Here is a 20,424-nt window from a genome sequence, read left to right on the forward strand (position 1 = left end):
AAAGTTGAAAAGTAATAATATATTGTTTCGACATTCGGTTAGATATTGAGTATAATAGGTAGGTACTAGGTACTCATTTTATCTAATAAAATACTCTGCATAATACTGGGTGTGGGTGGTGTTACGTTTTATAAGTTGTTGTTTGAATATTATTTTGAAATAATTTTTAGCGACTGAATCGATTCGTACCTATTTCCGTAAGGGTGTGTAAACCCGAAGTACATTATTCAATTTTGTAAGTATATATAAAAAACTCGGCGTTTACGAAGTTTCCTCGGTACATTTTCAAGACATGATGGTAGCCAATCGTTCAGAATCACTGAATTCTTTAACACTTTCTTTGTTACCTCGAAAAATATGCATTTGACTTGACGTTAGTGTAAAACCCAGTCTTGAACTGGTTCTGGGATCTGTTGATAGACCTTTCTAACCAGAAATATGTGAGACTCGAACTCAAGATGTCAGCATACTCAAGATGTTGTGTTGTCTGGTAGGTTTTCTGTCAGGAATGGATAGGGTGTATGTATAATAAAAAGGCATATTTATTAGTATTTATGACTTTATTTAATACGACAATGAAACTACAAAAGTTGCCTGCACTTCAAACAGCAATTTTCATATACCTCACAAACTGAAGCACATTAATAGAATTAATCACATAAAATATAAAAATTAACGATAATAACACCATAATAAGAGATAGGAGAGTGACTAACATTACGCAAAAATTACGAAAAACATAATATAATAATCCGAAAAGCTATATGTTGCATCGCTATACATGATTTGTCTCGATCGTGAGATTTCTAAAAGGCTACACAATACCCAAGGCAAATTGGTCAGAGGTTTTCACATCTTCACCGAGAAACAAGCTAGTAACTTACACCTAGTTCCTTACTTGATATTAGCGTTAGTAACATAGAATACAAGCAGGCAAGCAACTCGCCCCGCCGCGCTCCACGCGCCAAGCAACGATACATCATCTCTTAATATTATATACAATTATTATCATATCTTTGACGTTAAAACAGACCGACGCTAAATGAATGGCAAAAATATACTATCAAATACAGGAATAGTCTCACTTAACAGTCGAGCGACAACCCCGCGTGTCCCGAGTATCCTACCGTTATATCCCGGCCTAACCGAACGATACCATACATAATATCACTAGAGCAAAAACATCACAGAAGCGGCTTGTGTCCAACACACCGTTACGTCCGCGGCCCGGCGCCCCCGCCATCTACAATTAAAAAAATATAAAACGCTATGAAGGCAGTTTTATACGTTACATTATTGATATTATCAAGAGCCAATTACCAAATATACTGAGGCACTTCCGCTGTCGACTAATCAACTATCGTTTCATATATTGTATTGTAACCGATGTATCCGATGTATACGATTGAGATCATAAAAGGAAGTGGCACGTAACGAGTTGATTCAACGTTGTAGACTAGATGTTGTGGCGTCCCGTGGCGTCCCGAACGTGGCGCGGCCACAACCCGCCCGCGACACGACACTCCCGACCAACAACACTCCACGTAAATGTAAATAACATAATGGACAAGTTAATAGCGTTACGGCGATACGTGAGTCAACTTAAATTTAGATTATACCATCCTAAAAATACTGTTGCGTATGATAAACATTAAACATAATGATATAAGTCTATAACTAACGATTAGGGTTCCGTGATCGTTTCACCATCCGCCTCCTCTCGCTTGCTTACCGACTCGTCCGTTGCGTTTGCCGTGGGTTCCGTACTAAACTTAATCAGCTAGCCTCTGCACCACTAACACGTGAATTTGTCAATTCAGATGTCTACAAAATTAAAATATAAAAATAAATAGGCAATTATGCGGCATTTAGGTACAGAACCCTGTGTGCGACCACCCAAGTTTTAGTATACCAAGACGACGTGTGACAATATTCAACTAGAGATAAAATTTTCAATTGGAATACTAAAAGTTGGTTCTCAGTGGGATCACGTCTAAGACATATTCAATCGATTTATCGAAATAGGCCATAATTATTGTTATTTAAAGTGTACAGCAATGTTGCCATAGTTGTAGTTGTGAAAATAACAAACTTAATTTAATAATCAAAGATGTCGTAAGCATGATCACGAGGGACATATTTGGTGTCACAAAGTAAGCGCGTCTGGAGTGTAACACAAATATTGTGAGGATGCGGTACGTACCGTGTGCAATATTAGAGAAATGTTCAGTTTATATCATTTGTATCACAATATTTTAATATGTTACAACACCGACGCAGTATCGGCCGTCTAAATGGCGCCTCCACGTTTTACACCGAGGTACAAATTTTACTACTGGACCAGCCAAAAGACCTTAAAACTATCACCATCAATGACTACAACGTAGACGTGTTCGCACTGCAATAGAAACGTGTGTTTTTAAAATGAAATGAATGACTTCACAACATTGTAGTGATTGATGACGTTTCTCTCTCATCCTTTGAGCGTCGAGGCACTAGTGCGGTCACAGGAGCGCACTAGTACGTCGCGTTCTCAAAACCTTTCCGTAAAATCTCGAAACTGAACATTAACAGAGATGTAACACTACATAAATGCGAAGAGCGCACTGACGCACGCTCGCTAAGCGACCGTCTAACGACGTGCAATTACCGACGATGTGACAACCCTAACAGTATGGTAACACGTGGCAACACTCATTGAAAAACGAACATATTTGACAGGTTGAATTATTTTATCCTAAAAGTGTTCTCGACACTGGCAACACACGTCAACCCGGCGAGGTATTTGCGCAGTCGCGTCGGACCGTCACAAGCTGCGAGCGTAGCGACACGAATAGAGCTATGGAAAATAAATGCAGGGTTAAATGCGTCGTTATAAAAAATGAATATATGTTTCGCTGGGTTCGTGTGTCGCCGGTGCGGAGGTCACGGTTAATGTCTTAGGTCGAGGGATAGTGATTGAGTCCGTCATATGTTGCAGTAGCAGGTGTTGTGAGTGTTGGTGCGTGGCGGCTCTAGCCGGAGGTGGCGGTGCCCGCGCTCTCCACGCGCGCGCTCTTGTTCTGTCGGACCAGCTCCGCACGTCGCTCCTGCACAATAACACACGCATTTGTACACAACACACATTAATATGATTATTTTACCAATCGTATTGCCATAAGATATTTTATACTTTATTAGTAACAAGATATTATTTTGCAATCTTTATTAGGTGAAATCATCATAAATATCTAAAAGGAGCTAATAATTTTCTGACATATTTTAACTAGTATTATCAAAGGAATGTTATACACCATAAGTCATCAATATGAATCCCTTGGGATTTGCAATAGTAATAAGACTTAATATAATTATGCCAATTCATCTAAATAATATATCTAACAAACTCTAAGAACACAATGAGAAAAGATTTGCATTCAAACAAAAATATGAAGTAACATCAAATGATCAAGCATTTTGTGTAATACGAAGTTAATTAAAACTTACTCAAAAGAAAATATTTTATTTCATAAAATATCAGTTCGTATTTAATCAACTTCGTATTCTGTTAAGATCAATACAGATTAAAAGACTTATCAGAATACTACAATATATCCAATGCAAAAAAAAAACGATTTCAAAAAAATCCTAGTCATACTCTTCGTATCTTCACTATGTTTCGATCACCAGTCTTTTAATCTGCAATAACAACTCTATGTAGTAATAAAAACCCAGATGGATGACACAACCAACCTCCTTTTTGACGAAATCTAGTTTCTTCTGGATTTCCTTCTCTCTATTCTGTTCAGCGGTGGTGAGTTTAGTCTCGATGTCTTTGGTGATCACTTCCACCTTCGCGGTGGCGGCCGAACGCACCTCGGCTAGCTTATTATTCTGCGTTTACGGGTTAACAAAAAAAAATAGTAAAAATAAAAAAAATCATGCATACATGACATGCCAGGCTATGGTTTAAATGATGATAAGCGATATCCATATGCGGAACCAGTTTGAATTGGTATTGCGTGTCGATGTCGAAGCCAATTTTAGCAAAAAAATTTGCACGTTACAAGAATTTTGAACGCCATTTCAGTATTGCCAACATAAAAAAATACTGAAAACAGTAGTGTTTGTTGGAGTGTTGCCAATAAAAAATATGACCAAGTTAAAATGCCAATGTTGCCACCAAAAAAAAATGCTTTATAAATTGAAGGTAACACAAAAAGCTGCCAGCTAAAACTTCAATCTGGCATACCTCGTTCCATCGGCATCATACCGCATCAAACCGGTTCGCGGCAACAAACAGAACATCTAACATATCAGACAAGTATCATATTGTAATACGTGTGGTGTGACTCACGTGGTTGCGTAGTTTCTCCTTCTGCTCGGCCTCAATCAACAGCCGGCGGTCGGCGGCCTGCTGCAGCTTCTCTTGGATGGCGCTCTCCAACTGCTGGAAACGTTCCTGGTTGCCGGCGCGCACTTTCTTCACCTGCTCTTCCTGTTGCATACAATTAAATAGTCTTGTATTATATCTGATAAAGTTAGGCCTATTTTCAGCCCACTGCTCGCCACGGGATTTCTACTATAACGAGAGAAGGGTTACGCCTTGGGAGTTAAATCTACCATATTAACATACAAGAGCGTCTAAAAATCTTTGCATTCTGCAACAATTTTAATAAGTCCTTGGCATCCAGATTGTCCTCATTATGTTTTCCGTCGCCGGGTAAACAAGTGATCATTTAAAACATTAACTTCTAAAGGACATTAATTCTTCTTAATTTTCTATGATCATCTTTTTTTATACTTACATGTTCGCGCAGGCGCTCGAGCATCTTTTTGATGTTCTCGTCACGCTTGTCAGCGGCAGTGTTCATTTTCTCCTCGATCGCCTTGTAGACCTCCGCCGTCTGCTGTTCCAGGGTCAGCCTGAGGATATGATGAGCAATTAACATTTGTTTATAAACCTTCCTTCACAACATAATGTTGTGACCGTAAATTATTACGCGTCGCATCTACCAGCAGGAGCCAAATTATGTACCACTCTTGAAAATATTTTCTAAAACAAGCCCGCCGTACGACTTTTGCGGGTGTAGGTATAGCCTGACGTAGTTTTATAAATATGCAAAGGCAAAATTGCATTTACTCTCCGGGAGGCGAGATCGTTTATGGCATTAGAGTAGAGCGATCAATTCAGATTCCAGTATACCATATTATATTAGTGTTATTTTTGGAATCAAATTGAAATATCTGGCAAACCTTTCAGTCTTCTTTCGGTCTTCTATGAATTGTACAAGCCCACAAAAGTATCCAGTATAAATACAAACATACATTCATAATATCCCGCTTTTTCCCAAGCAGATACCAAAGAACCCCACTTAATGCGATCCTTACAAACTTCCCTTGCCTCATTCACATCCATACATCAATTGTATATCATCTCACTAACCTGGTCTTTTCAACTCCCTCCAAGTGGTCCTTGAGACGCGCGCGCAGCTCGTTGATGTAGGCCTCGCGCTTCTCCTCGTGCGTCTCCATCTTGGCGTCGAGCGCCTCCTTGGTGTTCACGATGAAGCTGTTGGTCTGTTCGCTGCGGATGCGAGACGCCTCCTCGATCTTCTGCATTTTCTGCGCGATAGCCGCCATCTTGCTCGCTTCCAAGCTCTGTGGGGGATATTTTATTGGTTGAAGATATGGCTGGAAACTGATGTAGGTCTTTGTTAAGTCTTTTGCACTAAAGTGGTTTAAGCGGTTTCTTTTCTTATGTGTTTTTTGTAAATATGTGTACTCTTGATAATGTGACAATAATGTTAATTGAGTTTATAATAACCAGTAAGTGTCACACCGTAAGATTTTTGAAGACGGGCTAATTAAATAGGAACTGTTAGAAAGAAAACAGCAGCTTAGTCGTCACAAACACTTCTAAAAAACCTAGATCAAACAAAATTGAAGAATCCTAAACAGTCATATACGAAGATCATCAACTGCATATTGATCTCAAATCCCTATTTGCAGCAACAAGTCCTTATTCTGATAGGAAATAAAGGTGTTCTTTTTTATAAAAATTGCAGCTACAATAAAGTTACTGTGATAGGTAATAAAGATGTTCTATTAAAGATTCGGGAAGTCCGGATTCCACCACACATGGAGGCCACGCGCAGGTGCGTAGTTGCAGTGACCTAGCCTGCATAGCGCAGTACACTGGCTCCCAAGGGCACAGCTCAGGGTTACTTCAATGTAATTTATATCTGCACAAAAAATTCGCAACAATGCGAAATTAAATTGGTTTTTACAGACGAGGAAATCCTTTGTTTAATCCGTTTTATCCGTACTGCTTTTTCTTAACAATTTTAATGAGGTTTTGCGAAATTTATTTTCTTTGTAATAGAGAAGTCTGAGTGCGATTGCAAAATTACAGTATCTAGCTACCGGATTTCGATATGTATTCTATTATAACATAGATTTTTTGCTTTCTTTGTGACAAAGATAGTACTCGTATATTAAGTAATTTACAGTATACTAAGATTTAAAACTGATCAAAGACTTTAAATATAGCGACACATCATTATTACAGACACCATTTGCCCCAACTGTAGTTGTAACTGTTAAAAGGTACTTCAAGTGACATGGAAAACATGACTATATCAATCCCTCTGTAAGAACAGTTTTCTAATTGTAAAGATATCTCATTGTACTTACACGTCTCCTTTCCTCAGCAGCCTTCAATTTCTCCTGGATCTCTTCCACCGAGGGTGTCTTCTCAGGCGAGTCGGCGCGGCGCGGGACTGGCACGCCCACTGGCTCCGCCAGAATCACCTCGTACGCGAGACCGCCCTTCGACATCTCCTGGCAGCGGATTTCGGTAGCTGGTGAAGGTATATTACAGTTAGTAAATCTGCTAGAAATGGGCTGGAAAAATTGTTTAATGTTGTTCTCCAGTTTTGATTTCAAAGTTTTAAGTAGCAATATTAAGACGTAAGCGATGCTGGCTGTTTTCAGGGACTAGAACCTCTTTTCCTTTTTTTTTTACATAGAACTTAAGTTCAAGTGCAGAAAGTCCTGCTTGTAATTTCGGTTAGTTCACGGTTACGTAGATAGCTGTTTTGCGACAGCCAATATGATAAGGCTGATCATGCCAGTCTTAACTGATGGTACTTCATAAAGTTGATTTTTAGCATAATTATTACCACAAGTCATAAAAAATAGCAACAGCTATTAGCAGAATATTGTGTGTCGTGCGGCTCATTGCATATAATTACAACTTTTATTTTCACAGAATACCTGCGTGACGGAATACATGAAATGGAGATAAAAGCATAAAATGTCACACGTTAGGCCTCTATCCAGGTCATAACAGGTCAATATCGGTATATAATTAACTGTTTTATATGGCTTTATTCACACCAGGTAGGCATGTAAACAGCTGATTATATCTGACCTTTCCAACCCTACCGTATTATGATATTTCGTGGAAATGAACTAATTGGAGCAGGTAATCTGAGGTCGTAGTGTTTGTACAAGTTAATACAGTTTAAACATAAAATTTTAACAAGAGATTTTCGGTAAAATATGTTTAAAATTGTGAGCGTTTTGTGTTCAGCGTAAAAGAATAAAGTTCGACTACTAAGTAGAGAGCCTCGGCATACACAGTTTATCTAAGAAGTGTATGTAGTTGTATGAAACAGACCACCATCAGCTGCATAAACCTGTGGGTCACTGATAATCTGAAATAAATTCAGAATTTTGTATACCAACGTCAGCCGCAAATCTAGAATACAAGACTCTATACTAAGTTATTAGACTGTAGTTTCTTATTTTAGGCAATACATAGGAATTCATCTTTATGTTACGATACGAAAAGTATAATGTTTGCTAGATATAATCTAGTTAGATTGCATATCATTATATTCTTCACATTTTTATACATCAAAACTGTAAATCTACTCATGTATTTCAGTCTCCCTTTTTGCTTTTTAGTCTCAAAGTTTCAAGGACCCTTACAGAAGCTAAAGCGAACTTATAAAAGCTGCGAGCCGTAGGCTAATTAATACGCATTAAGAACAGACAGCGAACACTTTCATTTGAAAAACTTCTATCATTATTTTAACTAAAGGCAAGACTGTTTTTCGTTTATTATTTACCGTATTTTTAACGCTAGTAACCCTAATACTAAATGTCATATAAACACGTTTTTCTCAACTGGCAATTCTCATAAGAAATGGACGCCTCGTTATTTTCCAATTAACTAGAAAACGATGCGAGAATAATTAATTTTTTGCCATTTTTGAAATTGCTAATTGGTTTACTGTCGATTGTTATCGATTGCTCATTAATTAGTCAGTGATAGATAGTGAAAACACGTTACTTCAGTGGTTACAAACGCAAGAGAATTAAGTATTAGTCCGATATCAATGTACTATGAAATAACTAGCCTAGTATAAAATAGCCTAGGAAAAGACTTTGAATTTTAGAGATTGAATGAAATTATAATAAAAGAATTCCATATTTTATATTTTGGATAGGCTAGACGTCTATTTAATTGATTAGTTTACATTTATTAGTTTTCTTGGTGTCTACTGTCTATCTATCCTCAAAAACAGGCGTGATTTTATTTATGTATAATATACATAGGTCCCGAGTTCAAAATAATAAATGTTTACTTACCTCCCTAGGGGCTACAGTCGTGATATGAACAGATAAATAAACTAATTACATTTTGTCATCGCCATGCATTGTTAATGATGAAATATTACTCATTCCGTTTTATAGTCACATTCACGTAATTCATGTTCAGACAGTACCCGTTTAAATATTCAGTTGATCACCCACTAGGCTATATGGAGTAATAGTATGTAATACTGTTTATTAAAGGGATATAGATTTTTCAGGTTTTGATAAGCTACAAATTAGATGTTTGTGGACTGTAACATTGGCCAAAATTATAGATAGATTCGAACAATTCCAGGCATTCTGCATGAAAATACAAAGGTTTAGAAAATCTATACTTTATAAGCTATGTCTAAATTCTGTGCGTCTTTTTTATAATTTTATGCATGTCCTGTATGTCAAGATGTATTTTGGATGGATGTAAATGAAGCAACGGAAGTTCGTAAGGATGGTACAAAGTGGCATTCTCTGGTCTCTAAGTGCCTGCCCCTATGGGAAAAAGGCGTAATTCTGTATGTATATTTTATGTCTTTTCTATATGAAAAAGTTTAAATGGTGAAGAGCTTTCTACTTGCGAGTATTTTATACAAAACGATTGTAGTGTTTAAGTTATAGTTCGATTTTCCTAACATAGTTCAGCAAATCCTCTGTCTACATAACGACATTCATGAACTAAATATGAAAGGTTTATTATCCCTCCTACGCAACACTTAATTGCTGAACAATTTACAACAGGTATACATAAGCCTATGTTGATATATATTCTATTACGAACATAAAAAATTCCTCTGTGACAGGATGCTTAACTGACAAAACCTTTGATTAATTACAACAGAGCTTTAGGTAGAATTAACTAGACAAATAACACATTTGAATGTATGTAAATTTCACAGTAGGTATCCACCTTTAGCCTTAAAATAGGGTAGATAGACAAAAATAACAAGTAGGTATGATTAACAACTAAATGACTGGACTGAGTGACTGGAATTTTCTTAAATCTGTATTAGAATAGTAAACGGTTGTCTGTACAGGCAATGATAGAATACGAAAATCTTACGATTCATTGGATTTCTAAATGCAACCGTGTGTATAACAAGTGCTTTTTCAAAATTGAGTATCAAACCGCATGGCCTATACCCGTATACAGACTTTGTGTTGTTTAAAGTGTAGCTTGAATAAAAATGCCATTTTATTATCAGAAATCATGAGTATTGTGTGTGCTTTGACAGCCTGCCCCCCTGGCATCTCTTGGTCATGTCTTGTGAAATCGGCAATGTTGCAGATACTGGAAAGCCTTTCAAAATGTTCAACTCTTGAATCAAAAATAGACTTGATTAATGATTATGTCGACTGGTGGTTGTATGTGGGCAGATTGAAGCTTACAAAAGTATGAAAGCTGCTGGGTCTCAATTGCAAAATGTATTATGTGATATGCTTTTAAAACAGTACGATGAACTATACGGAACTACGGCTCACTAGCGCCGAGTAGCGACGAATAGCATCGCATAATGCTCTGATTGTGTACAATGAAACGCATTGAATGCACTGTTCTATCGAATTACGATAATGATACCGTTCAGATGTGGGAACAAAAGAGCTTGTCTCGTTACTGAATCTAGTTGCTTCCTACTGAATGTATTGTGAACACTTTCCATGTTTAAATGAGGATTTCGAATGTAGAGAATAAATTGTTCGTTTTTACAACTACCCTCGCTTGTTCATTTTCTTATTTACAGGTAAAATCGAAGTTCATTTTATTATGCCATAATAACTTCGCATTTCTATTCTTAAATATTAAATAATTTAGTCAATGTAAATACTGATAGTTTTCACTTTGTTCTCACAATGTAAATGAGTTCTATTTCTGAACAAAACAGGCTATTGTTCACTGTAGTCCCGAGCTCAAGTTTTAACCCAAAAACAGAATTTATAAACACATTGTTTCACAAAGTTAAAAGTCCTTGTTTAAACAAGGACTTAGAGGTATACCCTCTCCCCAGAGAGCGTCCCATGTCCGAACACGACGGCCTAAAACATTTCTATTGTACTTTCCACTCGCGTAATTACTTTTTCAATAAATTCACCAAATAATTTCTTGTACCAAAATGGTGGCAAAATAAACCAAGTCGTTAAAGCTCTCGTCATAGTTTCAAAACTCACTAAACTACCAAATTTCGTCCCGCTATCCGTTCCACTAATTTCCTTTATAATATTTTACAAATTAACCATAATTTTAAAGGCGTTAATTAACATCCCGTCTGAATACACTCGCAAAACTCATTAAATTACACCCCCGCCGTTTAAGGGTGGAATTCTTAAAACGCAACACAACGCACCCTTGTGCTAAATTAGCGTTATATTCAAGGTCGGAGAAACTCTCTCGGTTGGGCAAGAGGACAGGAATTCTGTATTGTTTAATTATCGGGAGCTAGAGCCGAGTAGGGGGTGGCAGGGGGTGCATGGGGGTGTTTCTCCGAGTCTCGAGCCGCACCCCTCCCGAATGAGTCACGCCGTTGCATTACAATCGCGTTCGGTACGATGACTGTGTCTGTAAACTACGTCTGCCTGAAAACAGGTGACTAAGCCTCGGGTAATATTAACAAAAGGATATTTATATTAACAAAGTATTTGGATGGCAACGGGTGTCATTTGCACAATTTTTAAAACATTTTAACCAGGATTTTCCAGAATACTACCCACATGGGAGACCATTAAACCTTTACGACATGCCGACGCTAATAAAATGCAATTTCACCATAACACGTCAGACAAAAAGTGGAAAAAAAAAACAAAATGTGACACAAAAGTAACAATAACTCACTTAAAAGGGGTGAAAACACTTGACCCGGGACACAAAAGGGAGTGCCTCGAGAGGCCCCGAGGTGTGGTACTATCTGTGAAAGGGATCTTAGCACACATTGTGCACACACTACAGGATACGGAGACTTGCTTCAGGCAGTAATTTAGCTTTTTCAGGATGAAATTCTCGCAAATTGAGAACACTTCGTCACTGCACTTAGCAAGAGTCGAGCTGAACGTATAAAACAACCAAGTTTTTTGGCAACAAGTTATTGAATCGCTTCCAAATGGCTGTCTGATGCAATTTGTCGCCTTATATATAGCTTTAGGGGACTTATTTGCTATTATGTTTTTAGAAAACCCATTAGCAGTGGCAGTTTATATTTATTGCAGTTTCGTCCTCAAACCCCCTAGGGTGGTTAATTTTAGTGCAGTTCTTTATGTGTCTGGTATTTCGGAGGCATTTTGCCTGAAATTGTAAAGTATTAAGAACTATCATACCACTTACTTATGAATTTGACCTTCTTAGGTTGCTTGGTCCTGGGTTTGCCGACTGGTTTCTTGACGGGCGCCGACCGTCGGTGGGCTAGAATAAAACGAGAGAGTCAGCGCAATCCACGCCCGGAGACGTCCACTACTCTCTTGGAAGGCAAACTGGACCATCTGGCTTGAAATTACGTATTCGCCCTACTTATCCCCAAAAACGACGTCGCAAATGGAAGCTAAAATAAAACAATTACCGAAAACCGAAGATAAAATGGTAATCCACTCCACCCTAAATCCGAAAACTCAATTAGATTAAGCCAAGACCTCAAAACGTCGATTGCAAATACCATCAAAAGTGGAGCCCTTCGCTGTCGAGTCAACATTCCCCCAAACATCATTGAAGGACAATCGAAAAACGATTACGGTCGGCGGATTCGTACCGACTAATGTTTATTTGAAGAGTATTCGGACCCACGCTTTAATGAATCGGCAATCGATGTTCGCGTGACTCCCAGAAAACATCGATTCCAACTCGAACAAACATTCTACACAGTCGCTAGTTGTATATAGTCCACCTATTATGTATAATGGCCGACATAAGCAGGCATACTTAATAACTGGATGACATGTACTATGGATGATATGATGCACATAAAAACAGTTTTATGATCCACTATTCGCGATTCCTGAAATTCTTTTATAGCTAACATGAAGTCACCTATCTGTGAAGGCTATTATAAAAGTAAACTTAGTGAAGTCCATTACAAACATTACTGTAGGATCACTTTTTATTTTCAACTTGATGACGAATACTACCAAGATTGAATTTTTTTGCAAATATCTTAAGAGAGGCAGACAATTGAGTATTGAAGTAGGAACATTAGAACCACAGACATTCTAACCAAAAAAACGTTTTCGAGCAAAAAGTTCAGAGAGTGGTGAAGTTGGGGCGCAAATGAATAGTCATTTATTAGATATTTGGGCTTCAACTCATGTTGTTGGGGACGTCAGTAATAGTATCGAGGTAATAACGGCGGCACGACGTCGCGAGATGAGAGCCCGCTACGTGACGAGAATGGCTGAGCGCCGACGAAATTCGCCGCAAATGCGGATAATCCCTCACGGCAACGCTAAGTCCCAGTTTACACCACAGACGATGCGGAGACCATGCTATACAAACTGTTAAGTCGACTTAAAACTTTAATTCTCAGCCAATTCATGGCCAAAGTTTAAACAAGGTAGGGCACTGTTAATTTTGTGTCTGTGTTAAAAAACGAGGGTTTTTAGCGATGGCAGCGAGCAGACACATCAAATTAAAGCTCTAAGTTCTCGTAGGGGAAAACGTGTCAAAGTTGTAACATTTGCCAATTTCATTACAAACAAACGCAAAAGACATTTGCAACGAGCCTTTATCATGTTCAAACAGAACAAATTACTTGTGAAAATACAAGTTAGCAAACAATTCGTATTAATCAAAACAATATTTGTGATTCCGTAGCGCACGGCCCCAGCGCCTCGGGAGGGTTGTTTATCAAAAGCTAATTTGCTTTCCCTATAATTCATGTCAATCCAACAATCGTCAAGAGCGTCTCCTTCATACAGTATAATTTTGTCTCTTATCTTCAGAGATACATTTCTTAAATTACAAGTTATAAACTAGAGAAAATACTGCGGTGAGCGGATTGTGTTTACGTAACCGCAGACTAAAGAAACCCCTAGATTACAGATAGGTATTACAAAGCTCCGAGGAGCAAAAACCAATTCGAAAAAAGTAGATTACATTGATTTATGTGACGTAGTGATTACGTAAAAGCCTTTATTAGTATCACACTAGATACGAATCTATTGTTGGCATTAGAAATTACGCGGTGATATCTATTTCATCGGACAGACATAGCATCAGAGTTCGTAATGGTTGGAAAATTGAAATAGATCATTTTAGCTAGTGAATAATTAAACAATTTGAAATGGACGACAGCCACGTAGCTGTTATTAAAACTGTTTGAAATATTTTCAGTTGCCGGTTCAGTTTCATTTCGATATAAAACAAACCGACATAAAATATTCTAAGCTCCATTTCATTGCTAGCGAACGTTAGAATTCAAATCAATACTTTTTCATCCATATTCAAGAGCTGGGAGCTGTTATAGCAGCGCATAAAACAGCAATTTAATGAACGTGCATAAAAACAATAAAGCAGAAAAAAAGTATGGTAATCGAATACAAACGGGGCAGTTACAACTGAAAGGACGACGGGCAGCCCCCTCCTGGCGCCGCACGATACAACATGGAAAACCTGATAAAATATTTAAAGGCAGCTTTAAAACCCACGAGGGGAGAGCTGAAAGTAAATTTACTACCGCTGGGAATACGAACGTTGGCACGTAGAAGTGTTTTAAACACGACGCAAATGCGGCGGCTAGCTGATGCAGAAACAAGAGATATATTCAATGCAGCGTTGAGAACATTCCAGAATAGCGAGACGCCACAGTCGTCCTCTTTACGAGTAACGCTCATTAGGAAAATGGGTGTGACTTTGTATGCAACCCCGTTTTATGGCGTCACCGCAAAAGTGTTATTTTTAAATCCATTCACGACCGAGTGTGGTGAGTGAGAACCGAGGTGGAAATTATTAAAGTTACTTCAGATCAAAGTAGTAAAGTTGCTGCGAATATTTAAGTTTGTGAGTCTGTTTGTATCGGGAGGAAATGGCTCGGAACACGCCAACTTTGTTCACACCTGCAATGCATCACTATAAAGAGCGTACTTGAAATACTAAATCTGTCTGATGAAAGGATTGTGCAGCGTTTTATGATGCGTGAACTTGCAATTCCATTACTTGGGTCTCTCGAGATACGTTTTAGATCCCTTGTAAGATGAAACACGTATTTTATTTGTACATTGAAGGTCCCAGATACGGGATCAATACGGACTGTCGGCACCGAACCCGAACAAAAAAGCTTTAACTCGAGTCTATTCACGTTCCTGACCTTTTAAACCCGACATTTTCATTTAACAGGAGCATCGGTATGAATTACAATGTAAAAGTAATGTTTTTATTAAACATAATGACATGGTAATAAAGATGATCAAATCTGTAAAGCTGCCGCACCCTCCACAAGGGGTGCTAAACTTGTTAAGTCAATTAAACCCTACTGTTATAATCGTCCCCTAAACAATTATGTGATCTCGCGTCCCCCGTTGTCACTCGACAATGGCGTGTTTGCTAATCCAAACACACTTGGAAATATGGTGACAAGCAATATTTGTCATTACAGGGTGTATTATGAGTAATTAGTTTACCGCTAGTGCGGTAATTAACGAGTTATTTCGAGTCCTGTTCGATTCCGTACACGGTACGAAGGGGGAATGTTTGTGGCTTGAAATGCGCAATTACTGCGATTCTAAAGAAAGCTCCGTTTGTTGGAAATTCAAGTTTCCAAGGCTATAGGCATGGTCTGCGGAGCGTTTTATGAAGCAATGAAGCTGAATATCAAGGGCGCTGTGCTCGAAGATCGATAGCAATTTGCTCAAGTAATCTTTCTTGAGGTAGTCAACCGAAGAAATTTTGACGAAACTCCGCAGCAATTTTGAAAGACGAAAGTAAATGAAGCTAATTTATAAAAGGACCCCGGGGGCTTTATTCAAAATTGTATACTTGTCAATCTTATTTAAAAAGACATCGTAATTCCAATCCCAATTTGCTTGAAACGATTCGGTTTAATTATCAGGGAAAATAATTTTAGGTTTCGCAATAACAATTCACTTTTATGTTTTCCGAAGATATATCTGAGAATAATGGAAGATTGGGAGAAAATTTTGACCAATTAATCAATAGTTGGTCTAAATAACTAGCCCGCAATAACAAGCCGATATGAGATCGTCGAATGCGTGTGTAGTGACGCATAAAATACCAAAACATTCTACAAAAGGGCCGCTAAGTGATTATGTCGCGATTGCGTGACACAATTTAATCAGACCTACGATATTACGTGAAAACAACTATTTTTCCAAAATCCCCTCATACGCCACCCTCTCAAGTGCGTTCTAACGTTACGGAATCCGAGTACTCCATTACGTAAGTTAGAGATATAATTTCGCCGAAAGGGTTTCCTAGTTTGCATGTTCGGCCTCCAGACAGAAGTATATCGGTCGTGCTTTGTGCGCAGAATGGTGGACGCATGCCATGGTATCGCGATTCGTAGCCGGTACAAAATGGTGGACATTATGCAGTAATGTTTAATCAATAGTTGTAGTGAGGCCGGCACAGACTGACAGGTATCCATAAAACTGAAAGGCTCGACACGAACGGGCTGACACGAGGTACCACGTTCTGTAGTAAGAAAAAATGTGGTTAGAATACATGCTATATTTAAAATGCAAGAAAACCCTATCGACAGCTCCATAACCAGTTTACTACTCTTTAGCAAGTTAATCTATCAAAGAAAATCTTACATAACTGCAACACATCATAGATCAATCTACCACACACGGCAATGCAAAGTCATTGACACTTGATCCACGCTGGTGATACATCGGCTGTCATCTATTATCCTCCTCTCATTCGTAACAGAGCGCAATAGCGATAGATCACGTGATTTACGTCAAATGTAAATTAAATATGGGTGCCGGCCGGTACCCCGCACCCCCGCGCCGGCCGGCCGGCTTTGGCAGATTCAATAACAGACATCGTAATCAAGGAAAATTACAAATTCAACGATTTCGAATTGGTTGAAGAACAGTGGAAAACGAAAAATTAAGTGAATTACCTTCAAACTTCTCGACAACGACGTAAAAATCAATCTAAAAAATCATTACCTTCGATATTCCATCTCTAAAAAGAAAATATTCCCGTACTTCAACAAAGGATTAAACCATTTTGCTGATGATTTCAAACCAGATATCACGTAGGGCGTTTGCCTCCGCAAAGAGAGTAGTGACAGCGTCGCCGGCCAAAATTGATGATTACGATAATATTGGTGTCCAGGGTTACGGCGGTTCCAACCTGCAGGCAAAACGGGTGCGCGGCATGAGTGGCAGAAGCACTGCATCACCGAGTCCCGAACGAGCCCTATCAGCATGGTGATGACCAAAATTGACTATCTAACGTAAGACGGAGTCGCGTCGCGGCGCTGGCGGACTGCGCGACTCTCGCCCGGAAACTGAGCCACGCCGGGGGGAGGGCAGCCGGTCGATAGCTGCGCCCCTCGCCCCGCAACCCCCGCCCTGCGGACCCACCCCGCAACCACCCCTTGCGCGCTACCGTCCCTAACTTGATAACCCGCACAAGAAAATAAGCCTACACAAATGGAAAAATAATGTCACCCACGACATCTATTATGTTGCGTCAAGTTCCCTTCATGCGAGGATATGAGATTCTTTACAAAAGCCTCATTTCCTTTTTGGAGGGTATCCGTTCATGTTACGGAAATCAGTCAAAATATTAGTGACGTGTTATAGCAAAAGATGAAAGAAAAGCTCTGTTGACGCATTTGACCGAGTGTATTTTATGAATTGGTGGGGTCCAAGAGACCGCACCTAGCAACCAGAGAGTCTAGGGTCGGGGAAGACAAACTAATTTAAGAGCCGCCCAGACTCGTGCGGGTCTCGACGGACTTCTCGCTCATAAAAACGCCGAGCTGACGGGGGCGAGCAGGAGGGTGCGTGGGGAGGGCATATGAGGGAGGCACCATGCGGAGGTTCCGCCGCCGTCTCGGCGCCGCCACCCGCAGCCAATTAACAGCCGGCAACGCCACGCTGAATTTGTTTCGCCACTCGAATTGCTTCAGATTGATTTCCTGTTCTCAAAATCTATCCATCTTCAATGGACCCCCTGACACCTCTAAGATGCTGACATGTTCCGCACGAAAAAGCCGCAGAAAATTCGGCCAAGTCAACGAGTGAGGTTAAGTAACTCCCAAAATAACTCGTGAAACGGCTTACCTAGTCCGGTGCAACAGAGAAATGAAATAGGAAGACTGCAGTGGTGATGGTGTCGTAACCTCGTGCACCGGTAACACCGGCGGTGGTGCGGCGGATCGATGCCGGCCAACAACCCCTAGACCGCGTCCCCCTGCGGTAATAACTGGGAATACCAGGAGCGAGCTACGTTCGGCCGATGCATACGCACAGAAACAGACAGCGCTATGGAAATACCGCCTGTGGCGTCCGCCTGGCTGCCGGTCGAAACGTCCCTAACAAACGCCGACATGTTCTAAAACTTAAGCACACGTGTCTATTTAAACCTCGCACGACGTTGTAATAATTAACATTATTACAGAACAGCTGTCTTTTATTACGAATAAAAATGCAAATGTACGCAATGTTAGGCAGTGGGGGCGACATAAAATCCCAGACAATTTGCGAACACTCCATCAAAAGGACATGAAACTCAAGATAATGCCGGTAGTCTGTCTACCCTCCTGACGACTGCGTTCCATAGATCATATCACCGCAGTGATAAATTAGTTTCCTCAATAAAAGTTTGTCGTTGGCTCTCAACAGTGAGGTGACTAATAAAACTTTTTTTTCGGAGGCTTTTATTTACAACAAACTTTTCACATAAAATGAAGTTTGCAGACATTATTTACTTTGAAATAAAAAACATCAAATTACTTTTTTTATAATATATTTTACTGAACGATTGCCAAAATTCACTTAAGTGGCTTTATAAAATGAAAGAAGCGTTTTAATTCGGGCGACAGCATGGCGCCCACCGTGGGGCAACAAGATTAATAATTCCTGCTTAGGCGCTTATTATACGTGCAGCGCACGACTGCAGTCACATTCACGAGCGATGCGATAGCGATAATAATGAGCCTTTTGTTTTTCTTAAGTTTTTTATACAATATTATCCCATTAATTCCCTTGAAGGGGATTGAGTAATGTGGGTATAATTAGATTAGGCTATTTAAGGCTTGATATGGGTCTCTGACAGGCCATTCGTTATTTTTCTTGTCAGTTTATTAACATACTGGATGGTTTGTTTCTGCGTAATATAAGTCCGTGATTGTAGTCTATTTTTATCATTTGTCGTTTTATGACGATTCTAGCAAACGATGCCTTGAATTAAAGGTAATATAATTTATTAACGTCGCAATTTCATCAGATTATAGCTCTTCATTGTGCTACATAAAGAAATAAACGATCATTCTAAAGTGAAACCATGGCAATAACGGTGTCAATGGCGCTTCAAACAATTTAAATGGGACACTTAAGATAATGGTCAATAATCCGCCATCGGTGGCCACGGTCTCGCCACCAGCATATTGCAACCTATTATAACGTTGCCTGTCTCTTTCCACAGCGGCAACAAGTTGAGTCACGTGCCGGCTGGATTTGGCTGAGAATATAATTCGGAGCTAGCGGCGCGCGTCCGCCTGCGACGGCAGCCGTATCGATTTTGCCTTGTTTCAAGCATTGCTTAGACATCACCGACCCGGTATTTTGACGCAGACACAGCCTAATGCCAACTTGAACCGTACATTATCTCGCTGGATGTTTTCGGTGTTACTAGAGATGAGTTCCACCCGCTTATGTACACACAGACATCCGTAGCACCACAGTGCGTACGTGTAACAGAGGCCGACATACGTGAGTTAAATAACTTGGAATGGCAACATATTGTGTACTGCGGATGGAGTCGTAACAAATAAAGATATTACGTGATAATAGAGATATAATTACAGACTCTTATCCTGCGATAAATTCCTACAAAGTAATATTAATGGGACCATTAAAACGTATTAAATGGGTGCCGTTGACAGCAGTAAAGAGTCCGCAAACAAAATAATGATAATTAAGGATACCTCTCGATTAGATATTAATTATGGACCTCACGTTCGAAGATAAGTAATCAGAGTTGAAAAGTTGCGTCATTAATACTGACTAGGACTTCTGAATTATTCATACAAGACGCGTCTGCGTTTCTTTTTCATATTACCAGACAGTACAGGTAAATGTCTAAATATGTATTTATACGAGATATTAGAATAGAAGAGAATACCATTAAACATGTAAGGGGGCGTAAAGTTTAGAAAGTCATTTGAAGCGGTCTCAGCGGAATATAAAACGTGAATTTATAAAGATGGCGTGAAAATTCGTTTGCAGGGATGTTTAAGTATGATTTAGTGGGTAAGGTTCAATATTTGCGAAGAGATTGGAGCGCCATATGGCTATCGCTCACTGGCCACGTCGGTTCGGCTCCAGCCATCTGGACCGAGCAAACTTTGCCAGAGTTGGAAAAGGAAAATTTGTTCGGAGAATTATTAAAGATGTTCGCTTTCAAAGATATTAATACTTTGATCTGAAATGTTCACAAGGCGCTGACATCGATTGGTATCGTGTACGATGAATATATATTTCTTTAGAGGGGTAACAAATCCCTCGATGTGTGTCAACAAGACTTCTAAGAGGATAACATAGACTTAAAGGATTTGAAAGGCTTTTACGTACTTATTGCAATGTATGAATAACTTTTACTTCTTTAATACAAGG

General features: G+C 39.3%; 1 protein-coding gene across 3 annotated transcripts in view; it reads right to left on the reverse strand.

Moving 5' to 3' along the window:
- Nucleotides 1-541: 541 nt before the first annotated feature.
- stai (stathmin) overlaps nt 542-20,424 on the reverse strand; it is a 36,431-nt gene continuing 16,548 nt past the window's right edge. Inside the window, exons 1-8 of one of the 3 annotated variants that reach the window (XM_076135752.1) lie at nt 16,934-17,097; nt 11,951-12,028; nt 6,676-6,842; nt 5,426-5,640; nt 4,788-4,905; nt 4,337-4,477; nt 3,733-3,873; nt 542-3,089 (exon numbers count right to left, since the gene is read on the reverse strand). In XM_076135752.1, coding sequence (XP_075991867.1) covers nt 3,015-3,089; nt 3,733-3,873; nt 4,337-4,477; nt 4,788-4,905; nt 5,426-5,640; nt 6,676-6,842; nt 11,951-12,028; nt 16,934-17,009 — 1,011 coding nt within the window. In that variant the 5' untranslated portion in view covers nt 17,010-17,097 and the 3' untranslated portion in view covers nt 542-3,014. Of the gene's footprint in view, nt 3,090-3,732; nt 3,874-4,336; nt 4,478-4,787; nt 4,906-5,425; nt 5,641-6,675; nt 6,843-11,950; nt 12,029-16,933; nt 17,098-20,424 lie in introns of those variants that run through there. The other 2 variants (XM_076135755.1, XM_076135753.1) reach the window with 2 other exon arrangements.

The sequence above is a fragment of the Anticarsia gemmatalis genome, chromosome 3 (genome assembly GCF_050436995.1).
Source record: "Anticarsia gemmatalis isolate Benzon Research Colony breed Stoneville strain chromosome 3, ilAntGemm2 primary, whole genome shotgun sequence".
Taxonomy (NCBI): domain Eukaryota; kingdom Metazoa; phylum Arthropoda; class Insecta; order Lepidoptera; family Erebidae; genus Anticarsia; species Anticarsia gemmatalis.